The 11,905-nt window shown below is 48.5% G+C and overlaps 5 protein-coding genes across 5 annotated transcripts; 2 read left to right on the top strand and 3 right to left on the bottom strand.

Moving 5' to 3' along the window:
- Positions 1 to 542: 542 nt before the first annotated feature.
- EV420DRAFT_1515510 (Phosphodiest-domain-containing protein) lies at positions 543 to 2,802 on the bottom strand. Its single transcript, XM_060471894.1, has 11 exons — positions 2,387 to 2,802; positions 2,242 to 2,332; positions 2,167 to 2,180; positions 2,100 to 2,117; positions 2,011 to 2,050; positions 1,876 to 1,962; positions 1,774 to 1,823; positions 1,668 to 1,725; positions 1,534 to 1,618; positions 953 to 1,485; positions 543 to 904 (listed from the first exon to the last, which is right to left on the bottom strand). The coding sequence occupies exons 1-11, from the start codon at positions 2,722 to 2,724 to the stop codon at positions 626 to 628; spliced, it is 1,593 nt and encodes a 530-aa protein (XP_060335356.1). The 5' UTR covers positions 2,725 to 2,802; the 3' UTR covers positions 543 to 625.
- A 189-nt stretch (positions 2,803 to 2,991) lies between these two features.
- On the bottom strand, positions 2,992 to 5,609 carry EV420DRAFT_1033329 (aspartic peptidase domain-containing protein). The gene is made up of 10 exons (XM_060465416.1): positions 5,129 to 5,609; positions 4,989 to 5,077; positions 4,876 to 4,935; positions 4,638 to 4,820; positions 4,311 to 4,578; positions 4,085 to 4,243; positions 3,972 to 4,038; positions 3,852 to 3,918; positions 3,685 to 3,798; positions 2,992 to 3,637 (listed from the first exon to the last, which is right to left on the bottom strand). Exons 1-10 carry the CDS (start codon positions 5,347 to 5,349, stop codon positions 3,210 to 3,212), a joined length of 1,656 nt encoding a protein of 551 aa, XP_060335355.1. The 5' UTR covers positions 5,350 to 5,609; the 3' UTR covers positions 2,992 to 3,209.
- Positions 5,610 to 5,870: 261 nt separating this feature from the next.
- Positions 5,871 to 7,787, bottom strand: EV420DRAFT_1618204 (aspartic peptidase A1; the record flags this gene model as incomplete). Its single annotated transcript, XM_060475314.1, has 7 exons — positions 5,871 to 6,378; positions 6,429 to 6,432; positions 6,482 to 6,901; positions 6,950 to 7,267; positions 7,317 to 7,376; positions 7,428 to 7,522; positions 7,570 to 7,787. The coding sequence occupies 7 exons, from the start codon at positions 7,785 to 7,787 to the stop codon at positions 5,871 to 5,873; spliced, it is 1,623 nt and encodes a 540-aa protein (XP_060335354.1).
- An 855-nt stretch (positions 7,788 to 8,642) lies between these two features.
- EV420DRAFT_1033109 (dynactin p62 family-domain-containing protein) lies at positions 8,643 to 10,721 on the top strand. The gene is made up of 5 exons (XM_060465414.1): positions 8,643 to 8,906; positions 8,961 to 9,163; positions 9,217 to 9,658; positions 9,717 to 10,347; positions 10,396 to 10,721. The coding sequence occupies exons 1-5, from the start codon at positions 8,671 to 8,673 to the stop codon at positions 10,588 to 10,590; spliced, it is 1,707 nt and encodes a 568-aa protein (XP_060335353.1). The 5' UTR covers positions 8,643 to 8,670; the 3' UTR covers positions 10,591 to 10,721.
- A 130-nt stretch (positions 10,722 to 10,851) lies between these two features.
- Positions 10,852 to 11,772, top strand: EV420DRAFT_1618202 (uncharacterized protein; the record flags this gene model as incomplete). The annotated part of the gene is given in 4 exon segments (XM_060475313.1): positions 10,852 to 11,287; positions 11,307 to 11,339; positions 11,368 to 11,505; positions 11,576 to 11,772. The coding sequence occupies 4 exon segments, from the start codon at positions 10,852 to 10,854 to the stop codon at positions 11,770 to 11,772; spliced, it is 804 nt and encodes a 267-aa protein (XP_060335352.1).
- Between the last annotated feature and the right edge of the window lie 133 nt (positions 11,773 to 11,905).

Here is an 11,905-nt window from a genome sequence, read left to right as displayed (position 1 = left end):
AATAGAATTATGCACGAGAAATCTACCTTTCGTAGAGCTGCAAAGTAGAATAGCATAGCAATGAGTAGTGGCACTGTCCTAAACAGTCGTAGCGTACCTGCCGGATGCCTCGGTGTCTTCGCCCATAACGACACGTTTTCGCCAATATAGATCTTCACCGTCATCAACTAGGGTGGTAAAGAGACAAGAATAGGCGTTTGATTTCACTGCCCTGGTATTTTTATAAAAAATTCAGCGGGAGCGAACTAAAGGAAAATGGCGGTGCAAGACTGAGACCTATCCTTAGCAACCGATCGTCTTGATCGTGCAATCAATGGTCCGATCGATGATCCATATTGACCGCCGTTAGAGGCAATGCAAGGAGCATACTCTCGAATACAGGAAAATAGTATTTCTCCAGCGACTCGAAGAGATTGATATATTGAAGTGGGCGTCTCTGTTCGACAGGGTAGGAGCGGGTATCGCTCTGTTAATATGGTGACGGTATTCCCATTTTTAGCGCTACCACTTACACAACCTGATTAATGAATTGGATATGTATCTGCCAAAATAAATCGATTAGACCGTTTAGATGAATAGTGAGATTACAAAGTATGTAATTACAAGGTCCATAAGGTATGATCATCTAGAAGTACTTGTCCCAGAATCCGACTGTACCATTTGTGTGCGCCGCATGCTGTTCGATTCCCAACAACTTCATAACGAGGTTGTATACTTCTACATTCTGGAATGTGTTCATGACATAGGTGTCATCGGAGGTGGAGTGCCAACCCTTGTTGGGCCTGGATAAGAAACGAGCTGAGAGTGACCGGCCGTGATGCAACGCCTTCACAACAGCAGAGAAAGGGCCGTGCGCGACGAACATGGCGTGCATGGATGGTTCCTTGTTGTCGTATCCGTGGTTCTGAGAGACCAATTAGGTCGCGAAGCATCGACAAGTTAAACTACATACGCCTTTGGACATGCCGGTGTTACCCTCTGCCTTGGTTGTCAAAGAATATCCAATCTTGGGAACCACATATATAGGCGCAATTCTATCATTGTTGGTAAAATGATACCTCTCTGGCATCGTTTCATGAGTGTAGACATCGAATTTCTCTGGATTTTCGTCTGATGCCTTGAGGAGAAGCTCGAGATAGTGTGATGCATTGGCTTCCGGGTAAAACCTCAGTCCCATAGAGGGCCACCCGTCTTCATGTTGAATCATGGTAAGGCCCTCTTCGCCAATGATGTTGTCCATGTACACCAGCTCGGGGTGACTGGTGTCCGTCATCCCATGGTCGCTGACGAAGACGATGTCGACAATGTCAGTAAGATTACGTTGTTCAAGAGCAGTATGCAAGTCTTTTGCAAACGTATCCACTTGACCAAGGGTTTTCTGCCAAAGATCAGCAGCTAGAAAACATTGGATCGGGCGACTTACATTGACTGCTGCGGACATAGGTCCCGTTGCATGGCCGGCTTGGTCCAATGACGGTTCGTACCCTGGTTGGTTTGAGCACAAGGTAATGAGATAAAGAACAAACGTAATACCCATAATCAACTGAGGTCGTTCTTCGAAAGGAAGATCTATCCAAGCTAGGAGCTGTTCAAGCTTTTCAGCAAGAGGGACTCTATCCTGTGTATCGATGAGTTCGGGTATGAGGTAACAATAACGATGTGTTTACCCTCCAAGGAATAAAGTAGGTAGGAACGGCTCCAGAACTCGTCTTGGGCGGGCCCGGCCTAACACCATTGAACATGAAATCATAATCCGAACTCGTAGTCCCTTACCACATCAGATTTGCTGTGATGATTCCTGCCTTTCCAGCAGATTCCCACATCTACGGCACAAATTCAGGCATTTCTGTAATACCAAGAGACTAGCAAGCTTACCGGTTCGCCAAACCACCAATCTGGTTTCCAAGACGATGCTTCCTGGTTGTAATGGAACTCTTCATTACTTGCCGGATCCCAAAAATTCTGTGTCACAATCAGCTATGGAAAAGACTCCGCGAGTGAGGAACGTACGTTAGCTACTATGCCGTGGGATTCGGCGTATAGACCAGTCCTAGGCTGCGGTTCAGAGAAAACGCGACCCTGCATTCGATGGTACACACATCAAAGCCCAATGATTGCTGAAGACGAGGTCAGACATTGGGTGCAGAGGAGCGATTTGTAACTCACGGGAACGTCAAAGTCTGTTACGGTGTTAAAGCCGGCATTAGAGAAAGGCTATTTATCCAACGAATAGGACGGTACCGGAAAAATCGGCTTCATGGCCTTGGCTCGCAGTCCCTTCTTACTGATATCAAGGAGATGAGGTGTCAGCCCTCGGTCGAGGTAGTCCGCCCTAATTCAAGCTTGTGAGTATCAGTTGGAGTCATACTACTACTGCCAAACGTACCGTAAGCCGTCTATAGATATAATGAGCACAGTCCTCTTGAAATCATGCGTCCCGTTCGACCGAAGTTCTTCGCCATGGAAATGGAGATTTGGGTGAGAGTAAGGAGTTCTTGAGCAGACAAGCGACCGGGCAAACGTTCCGCAGATAAGCAACAGTATGAATGACGCGGCAACACCGACAATTCTGTTCCTCGGCCATGCTGGGTGCAACGTGCCTTCACCTTTCTCGCATTGGGACTGAAATGATTGAGATCCAGAGAGCAGACCTTCTCGTTCCTCGTTCCTCTCCTCCCTGACCATGTCGAAGCGCGACTTGGAAGGACTGTCAAAGACAGGCATAATGGCGGTGGTAGGCGAAGAGGGGAACCCAAAAATAGAAGGGTGTGTTTGTCCGGAGATTGCCGACCTTTCTTGCTCCTCTACAGACGAAACAGTGAGCATTGGTCTGTTTATATGGGATATTCCTTGGTACAACTTCCGACATCAACTGAACTGGAAATACGAGTAGGGAGCACCAACGACGCCGGGCCGCTTCTCAAAGAAGGTTCTTGTAGCTCGATTCTCTCTGGTGTTGTGTGTTGCACTTATAAAGAATGTAAACCATATTTTCAAGCTTCGTTACTATATTTTTTTTTTTCAGCAATCTACTTATACTCATATACACCAAGGGTTCCACATTTCACTCACTGTACAAATCCAACTCTACTAAATGCGCAGTCCCATGAATACATGTAAAATAAGTAAACAGTGCGTATATCCAAATAAGGATGGAAGCATTAACAGATATCACTAAGCCTCATAGCAGGAAAGCGCCCTCATTAATGTCACCGAGCGCCGTCCCATGGATTTTGATAAGATCCCCCGTACTGCACGGACGGCATATGTTGGCTATGTTGTGGATCGTACAACTGGGCCTGAGCAGGCATCTGCGGTCGATCGTGATACGGTTCTGACGAAGCATAGTCGTACTGTGGCGGTAGACTGTATCGTGGAGGGTTCGCATGAAGCTGCATATCCACGGGAGGCGATGGCGACGATATTGGACGATAAGATGTGCTGCCCCGCTTTTTCCGTCGATTCATAAAGAAAGCGCACACCATAAGGAGGAGACCAAGACCGAGAACACCGGCGGCGATACCAAAATATACGGCCCTGGGAAGACCACCGCTGCCACTGGAAGTTGGACCATTGAGGGTCTGGCCGCCGGTAGTATCGTTACCGTTCAAGCGGACAGTGACGAAATCGGAATGTGCTGCAGTCTATTAGGATTTACAGGAAAAGAAAGACAGCGAAATCTACCTTCAGTAGGGTCGGTCGTGGAAAGGAATTGAACGTAGGGATCTCCGCGATTGCTGGTGTCATTTCCTTCAGCTATAAAGTCTCCATAGTTGAAGACGGCATAAACATTGCGAACTGGGATACTGAATATCAGTGCGGAGCATTCTTAGAACTAGTACATTGCTCACGGAACGACATTCCGAGAATCATATCGTACGTTTGGGCGCCTGGCGTTGAAAAGCTGATAGGTTGAAACTGTGGTATGTAACGTCAAAGGCGATAAAGTACTTGGGAGTGATGTAACGCACCGAACCTATGCACGAAGATTGACCTTCTGAATTCACAACGCCAGTCAATCCCAATAGAGATGGATCCCTAGAAAAGTTGTCAGCTGTACAATGACGGAGAGAACAGCCCATACATGGTAGCATCCAGGGGATGTATAGGGTAGCTAATACTACTAAATTTAAATGTAATGTTTACTTCTTGATCGCAGGGTACAAGCCATGCTTCGCCAATGCCTGTTATATTATGGTATTCTGCGCCAGAGAAGCGACTGTATATCGCATCCGCAACGGACCTAATCGAAGCGGTAAACCGTTCATCAAACATTTCCCTGAAGCTAGAGAGAGACCATGTTCACGCACTTGGGTACCTGACTCAATGAAAAACCGGTGTCTACAACAGCAGTAGCCTGCTTTGAATTTGACGTCTGCTGCACCTCGGTCGTGATGGATGCTGGCTGCCCATCTGACCCTAGTAAGCCGTTCTGGTCTAACAAGATCTGGAAATGTTGATCGCTGGATGCTCGAACGGGGACTATGGTAACGTCTAGTTTTGGTTCATTCTCGACACTACTATAGCCGGGTATAAGTTCTCCGATCGATATATCACCGGGAAAGACATCGGTTGGATCTACACCAACATGAACCGCTGGTCACTGAGAGGGGGATTTAGAATAATCAATCACGTACCTTGGGTGCGTCCCAGAAGTACCGTCAAATAGTTTGGGGTTGAGGTATTTTGTAGAAAAATACGGTCCAGCACCGCGTATCCAGCTGAGGTATTCAATGTAGTATAGATATTGGACCCGGACGTAGGTCCAAGGCCAAGCAGTCCTGTTCCTTTCGCATTATCACTGTCGGGTGTGACTTGGACTTTATTTCTGGGTAAGAAGAATTCCATAACGAGGGATAACAGAAGATAACGCACGGAATGCTTGATCCTGCACGGTGTACCCAGCGAATTGAAGGGTTGAAGTTTTAATGGGACCTAGTACAGTGAGAACGGATAAACGGTTGGGCCATTGAATAACTGAGACCCACCTTTCACTCCGCCAACGGCATAGCTGACCCCAGAAGTCGCCCCAGTGTCGACACTATCCGTAATACTACCTGCAACCCACAAGTCCGAACTAAGACGACCATGAGTACAGAGAAAAGGTACCACAGGGGTGGTAGCCTACCTCCCAGTATCAACAAGTGCTGTAAAGACCTCCCCACCAAGCGTCAAGTTCGTATAATAGCTAATATCCGCATTATTGTTCAAAGCAGAGGTCCCATCCATGTTTCCCCGTCGCAGGAGCTCATGTCGAGTTTGAACATTGTGTCGGCCTTCAATCTTTAGTCGCAATCCCGAGGAGTAGGCAGCAAGATATAGCAAGACCAAGAACGCTGTAGGGACCATGGTGGTAAGGAGACAAGAATAGACGCTTCGTTTCACCCCCTGGCATTATTTTTCGAACTAAAGCAAAACGGCAGTGTGCGGAAAGACATGCCAATGTATGAAACCCCCGACCGGACCCTGACTGAGCCAAAACGGGCGCTAGTGTCCGATCTTTGTCACTGTTCCCCTGTATGCACTATAAGTAGGCAATGCATGCCGTCGCGGGAGCGTATTCGAAGACTTTCGAATACGTTAAGATATACGTCTCCAACAAAGAGGTTGGTATTTTCAAATGAACATCTGCATTCGGTTATCTTGCAGATCCGGGACGTGTACCTTCACGTGTTTTGGTGACGGTACCAAAACTGCGGCTGTGGAGATCTCACGAAACAGCGTCTGTGGGGTGTCTTGATGCAGATCATCCTTGTCGCGTAATAGGGAGCGCTACGACTCGGAGGCACGTTGGATCCAGAGGGTATAGGAGATATCTTGTTGAAAGCAAATGCGATGAAATACATAATACAACGGTCAAGCCAGCAGCTTCAATATGCCTTGTACCCTGCATTCCCGTAGTGTCCGGAGTGTGGGTCATAGGGAACGGAGACATCGGCGGTACTCCTCATCCCTTGGTCCTGCAATGGAAGATAGGACGTCGGCGCCGTCTTGTTCTTTTTGAACCAACCCCCTTTTTTAGCAGTTTTCGCTGCTTTGGCACCCTTGCGACGACAACAGCATCTCCAGATGATTAGACCGAGGATGATAAGGACGGCCACAAGGCATCCGGCAAGGATGTATGGCCACCGACTGAGAATCATCTCCTGATACTTCTTCTTCTTCTCCTCGGCTGAGACGGGTGAATGCTGCATGTCAGCGGTAGAAAGCAGATCCCATTTAGAATCTCCTGTGGTGTCGTTTCCTCCTAACCGGACTTTGACGAAGTCGCTGCGAGCGTCCTCTACATTTGTGATGGAGAGAAGTTGAATAAACGGATCATTTGCGTTGCTGCTAGCATCGGCCCAGTTTCCATAATTCATGAGTGTGTATGTATTTCTTGAATATTCGTCAGGTTCTTGTAGCCATGTACAACATACGCAACATACCTCACTGTCGTAACGTTAGTAATGATGCATCTTTGATAGTATTGGCCACTCACAAAAGTTCATACCCATGATCATATCATAGTTTCCGAGAAGACTGAAGGCAGTGGTGATAGGTTGGAAAGCACCGATGCAAACTCTAGTGCCGTTGGCGTTCTTGATGTTAAAGTTGTCGTCAACGGTATCTAGTGGATGAACCGGGTAATTTTGGCCTCCAAAGTTAAACGAAATGTTTAACATTTGACCGCAAGGTACTGTCCACCACTCATTGTCAGAATCATATGAGGCACCTTGGACTCGGCCGTAGATAGCATCGGACAAGTCGCGGGGCACTTGGGTGAACGTAAAACCCGAATCGAAGACGGCAACTAGCTGGCCATTCGGAGCTTTTGGTACAATAGAATCGATCTGTATGACTTTGCCATCGGGACCAATGACGCCATTATTCTTGTCCGTCAACGCTTGCCAATGTTGTTCTGCGAAATGATCAGTAAATACCTAATCAGGAGCACAAGTTGACGAACCAGACTCAAGGAGCTTGTGTACTTCCTCGACATCAATCTCCGGCATACTGGTGATGCTCTCGTAGCCTTCGACATACTCGGATATTGTCAATTGACCGGTGATGTTGTTCCCGGGATCGCCACTGCGATCAAGGAGGAAGGAAATGAATTTGGAAGAATTAGACACTTGAGAGAAGACATTGGTCAATACAGAGTTGCCCGAATCGTTGTCGAGTTTATCAAGAATTCGGCTTCCTTCGTTAGGGCCGAGACCCATCAGGCCATCATACCCTTGGCTATGGATGTCGGAGGAGAATGAGCTCGTGTCGGTGACGAGCACTAGTCAGATGTGAGCGGTCAAGGCGCAATGAAGAAGAATAGAGCGCACAGAATGCCTGAGAAGTGATGGAATAGTCATAAAATTCTACGGGTGCAGTATGGATGTCGCCTAGGTGCTGTTAGTCAAATATGACCCTGTTCGGAGCGTACCATTACGCACCTCCAGCAGATCCTATGGCATACGACAGTGTCAGAGACTTTCCTGTATCCGTCGTCGTGGGTGTTTTGGTGGGAAAGTTGACCCAAAGGTCGGAACTAGAGAAAGGTCAGCAAGGGGCAAGACAGCCTACATTTGAATTCACCTTCCAGTATCCAATAATACAGAAACTTCTTGACCGGCAATAGTTATATTAGAATAATATTGAGCATTTCCGTAATTCGACACGGGTATCGTTGTATTCGCTCGACGGCCCAGAGACCTTGGCTGACTCGTTGTCCGTACGTGTAGTGGTAGTTTCACGGCATGTGCCACGGAATCAAGGACGGTGAGGATTAAAGACAGTGGGATAAGGGAGTGCATGTAAATGATAGTAGGCCCAGTGGGTTGAAGGGGATGCAAGGAGGAGGAGAAAAACGAGGTGTGATGGTGGTAGCAGAAGGACTTGGAAATTCGCACAGGTTTGATCGACGCCGCATGGGTCCCCCCTATTCTTTCAGGAAATCTTTGATGCTCTCCCTCCAAGAGGCTGTCCTAGTAGTAAAGCGACCTGTACATCATTACTGCTGTGTTCACTGAAAATTTATCTGATTTACTCCCGGGGAACCTATGAGTTTCTTCATCGTCGCAGAGGTTGCACCTGATCCTGGAGAATGCCAAGCACAGCCTGTGCTGTCGAAATGAGGGAACTGAATAAATCAGGGCAATACACAAGTCGAGATCCTGTTCACATCATATGTTCAGCGGCTGTAAGAGGAGGGATTGTCTAGCCAGGCTATGCCAATCATATCTCTGATTTTCTACAGACGCGCTTTTCGGCGTCACTGACCGACTTGAAATTTTAAAAAGTCACCGGTCACCATTCAGAACGTCCAACGTTCAAACGTTCACTAGCACTAATCAACGTTTTAACTATAAAGCGTCTCGACAACAATACGCCTTGTTTTCTTGAACGGACTTCGGAGGTTTCAGGGCGCGGAACGGTCGGGATCTAAGAACTTTTCAAAGAACTGTAAGAGATATCAAATCAAGGGGTTGTAGGTTTAGTTGAGAGGTTGTTGGCTCATCCGACTCCGAGCCTGAAATGTTTTGGGTCAGTCGTGCCCTGTCCTGCCCAACAGTCGAGAGCAACAGCTAAGTTGCCAGTTGTTCAGCTTGAAGGTGACAGATATCCACGTGACTGTGACATCATTCATTACACAGCCACATCCAACCGACCGATTACCACCTGCCCTCACCACGCGCCATGGCTCCCAGCGTCCTCTATCACTGTCGGTGTCTTTCAAACCCATCGGTACCGCCACCGCCACCTCATCTCGCGTCGTCGTCGCACAGCTTCCACCCGTTACATTCCTTGTTCTTTTGTGAAGAATGCGACGCCGTACGCTGCAATCGCTGTGTTTCTGTCGAAGTCAGCGGGTACTACTGCCCAAATTGTCTCTTTGAGGTCCCGAGTGCTAGTGTTCGCGCAGAGAAGAATCGGTGTGTGTCAAAGCTCTGCTGCTGAAGGCGAATGTATAACAGAGACGTATTCAGATGTGCTAGGAATTGTTTTATGTGCCCTAATTGCCGCAACACGCTCTCTGTTGTATCTTCGGACCCATCAGATCCAGGCGATGGAAGACTCACAATAACTATGAGCACTGTCGGTGAACCACCGTTCTTTTTGTTCTGTAATCACTGCAGGTGGGACTCTGCAGAGGTGGGAATAACGTTCGAGAAACCAACGGGTTTAGCTGGTGCGTCATCCTCATTTCCCTTTCATCCTTTTTTCCAACTATCATTTGTTTAGCCCAACTACAGAAATTCGAAGACTCGGCGCCAGATTCTCTAGAATTCGAAAAGTTGAAAGAACACTTTGAACCAGTCATACGCGCATCTTCTCTTTCTGGTGTTAATTCTTCTGCTGTCCCAAGTAGCGCCGCGCACTCACATCACCTTCGCTCTAACTCAATAACAGCCGCTGCTTCAGCCGCGCTTTCGCGTGACATTCCTGGCGTTTCCAAGTATACTCCTCATACGCGTTCAGGGAGGGGAGCTACGAAGGATAAGACGCCAAATAAGGACGAGATGCCCGAGTATAAAAGTAGGATGGATGTTGAGAGTGCGAGCCATTATGGCTCCGGCGGTGGCGATGTTGATGTAGACTTTATGAAACATCTGGAGAACATATCTGAAGTGGCTAGTATGGAGCAGCGGTGGACGTATAGCTGGGCAACGTCTTTGCAATCATCGTAAGTGCATATCGTATCCTATGTGAACATTGGTTTGCATTCTAACTCCCACCTCCAGGGATTTGAGGCCTCTGCGAATACCGTTGCATTCTAAGCGCTCTAAACGATGTCCAGCGTGCACACATATCCTCATCAAGCCTGAACAGAAGGCGCAGTCTGTGCGGTACAAGATTAAGCTCGTTGCGTCTAATTACTTGCCCGCTATCACGGTAGCCCTTCCACATCAACAGCAAGCACCCCCGGACGTAGCACGGCGAACGATGAATAGATCCACCGCATCTGCGGCGGTAGACGATGATGGCGCCGCGGCGGCCATGCATGCAGGAAAGACGTATCCCTTCCATTTGGCGTTAGCGAACCCGCTCTATGATCCTATTCAAGTCCGCCTTTCGGTCCAAAGAGTGCACGTTGCAGCGAGCGATGGTGAGAAGGCTCGTCGACCACCATTTTCTATTGCGTTGCCAACGTCAGTGTTTCCTATTGCTGCATTTGCTGAAGCTTGGGAGTATGAGGACGATGATGAGGATATGGACATGTTTGGCTTGGATGACGATGAAATAGGGCTTCGTCCTAGGGAGAAGGAAGGGAGAGGGAAGGTCAAAACTGTTGGTGTTCTAGAGAAGCGGGCAAATGTCACTGTCGTTGGTGGCGAGGTGGTCCTCGGCAAAGAAGCACGAGGCCATGTCAAGGTCAGTCAAAGAACTGTCTAGGACCCTTTTTTGCTTATGATTTTTCAGTTTAACCTGCTCGTCACGTACACATACCGTTCGGACGATCCAACGCCATCGGAAGGAAATGATGGACTTGACATTTCTCCGTCTAAAGGTTCGAAGCAGCCTCAGGCCGAAACCAAGACATTTTCTTTCTATACGGTAGTGGACCTTGGGGCAGTGATACCTAGGCAAGAGCCCAAGGAGGATACCGATTTTTAGCCGAATTCTATTGGAGGATTTTCGTTAAATTACTGGCATTTACATAAAAGCACAAAAGGCAGGAAGTTCCCACATTGACATGGCGACCTTGACCCATAAGCATCAGCTGCGGGGCTGAATTCTTCCTTCATTCTTCCATTTCTTCATTATTCATTATCGCTGTCATTCTTTAACTTTCTACTTCACTACTGCCCCACGTCTTGCCAGGCGCAGGACTGTCTACCTCTTTTTTCACTTGTTCACAAAAAGCCACGGCCGCAGATGGCGTCGACGTCGTCCAGTATCTCTACCCCTGAACAACGGCCAGAGGCAGGTCCTTTGCCTGTGAAGCGAGGAGAAATTGGGTTTTCAGAGGAGCTTCACGGGCAGAGAGAGCAGGCGAGAGCGACCACGCCGACTTCGACGCTTCCAATACGGCATCCTGCTGATAGGGACGCTGTTCCTGACATAATCGCCACTCCTGCAAATCCAACTCCATCCTCACCTTCATCCAACAATACCCCCCGGTCCAACAAGCCTTTTCTTACCTTTTGGAAGCGCGATACAACGCTCGGTGGAGTGCAGCTAACGACCCTGTTGGCTTTCTTGGCACAGCTATTCCTCCTGATTGGAACCATATCAGCATGGGTTGCTGCGGCACAATACCTGTCGCGAGCAGCAGCGGGAGGTCCAATGGCAAACAGTTCGGTCATTTTTCGTTCATGTCATATTCGCAGTGGGCATCCTGGGCCAGCTCCTATTCCTCGAGCGTCGCATATTCCGCCTGCGCGCTGAGAGGATACGCTTTCTTGCATTCGGGCGAGGTTCTTCCTACCTCTCACAGGCGGTCGTCCATGAGCACAACCATGTCATATGCGCCTTGGCATCGGCCACCATTACCAACGTACGCTGCTACCCTCGCTCAGAGTGGAGTTGGTACGGGCGATGTCGAGGATCACATTATAGCGGCACCCCCTCCCCCGGCATACGGACACACACGCGGAAGCACTGCTTTTGCTGAGCGGGTTTCTTAGAGACAGTTTGAGGGCACAACGGCCGATGTCTGGCCAAAGCAGCAGGCCTTTGAGCTATGTAAGCCAGGATGAGCAATGGGAAGCAGTTCAGGACGCGGAGAGAGCGAGAAAGCTGGAAGAAACACTGGCCAGGTTGGAACGGCCGACATCGTATACGCGTGCACGTTGAAGGTACGCCTTTATTTCTATCGCCTTTTCGGACCCGACACTAACCAAGGTCCGTTGCTTTCATTATTATTGCCACAATTACGAACGTTCAATGTACCTTTCTCCGGAACAATTGATGACACAGATCGATCGCC

Source organism: Desarmillaria tabescens (genome assembly GCF_030435595.1).
Source record: "Desarmillaria tabescens strain CCBAS 213 chromosome Unknown EV420scaffold_6, whole genome shotgun sequence".
NCBI lineage: Eukaryota > Fungi > Basidiomycota > Agaricomycetes > Agaricales > Physalacriaceae > Desarmillaria > Desarmillaria tabescens.
Note: the sequence above shows the minus strand (reverse complement) of the source record. Positions and strands in the feature narration are given on the sequence as shown.

Coding starts and splice junctions, on each gene's coding strand:
- EV420DRAFT_1515510 (XM_060471894.1), bottom strand. CDS start 2,724: ATGCCTGTCTTTGACAGTCCTTCCAAGTCGCGCTTCGACATGGTCAGG. Junction 1,963..2,010: donor CCCACGGCATAGTAGCTAAC/GTACGTTCCTCA, acceptor ATTGTGACACAG/AATTTTTGGGATCCGGCAAG. Junction 905..952: donor ACACCGGCATGTCCAAAGGC/GTATGTAGTTTA, acceptor TTGGTCTCTCAG/AACCACGGATACGACAACAA.
- EV420DRAFT_1033109 (XM_060465414.1), top strand. CDS start 8,671: ATGGCTCCCAGCGTCCTCTATCACTGTCGGTGTCTTTCAAACCCATCG. Junction 8,907..8,960: donor GTTCGCGCAGAGAAGAATCG/GTGTGTGTCAAA, acceptor AGACGTATTCAG/ATGTGCTAGGAATTGTTTTA. Junction 10,348..10,395: donor AAGCACGAGGCCATGTCAAG/GTCAGTCAAAGA, acceptor ATGATTTTTCAG/TTTAACCTGCTCGTCACGTA.
- EV420DRAFT_1033329 (XM_060465416.1), bottom strand. CDS start 5,349: ATGGTCCCTACAGCGTTCTTGGTCTTGCTATATCTTGCTGCCTACTCC. Junction 5,078..5,128: donor GCACTTGTTGATACTGGGAG/GTAGGCTACCAC, acceptor TGGTCGTCTTAG/TTCGGACTTGTGGGTTGCAG. Junction 4,039..4,084: donor CATCCCCTGGATGCTACCAT/GTATGGGCTGTT, acceptor CAACTTTTCTAG/GGATCCATCTCTATTGGGAT.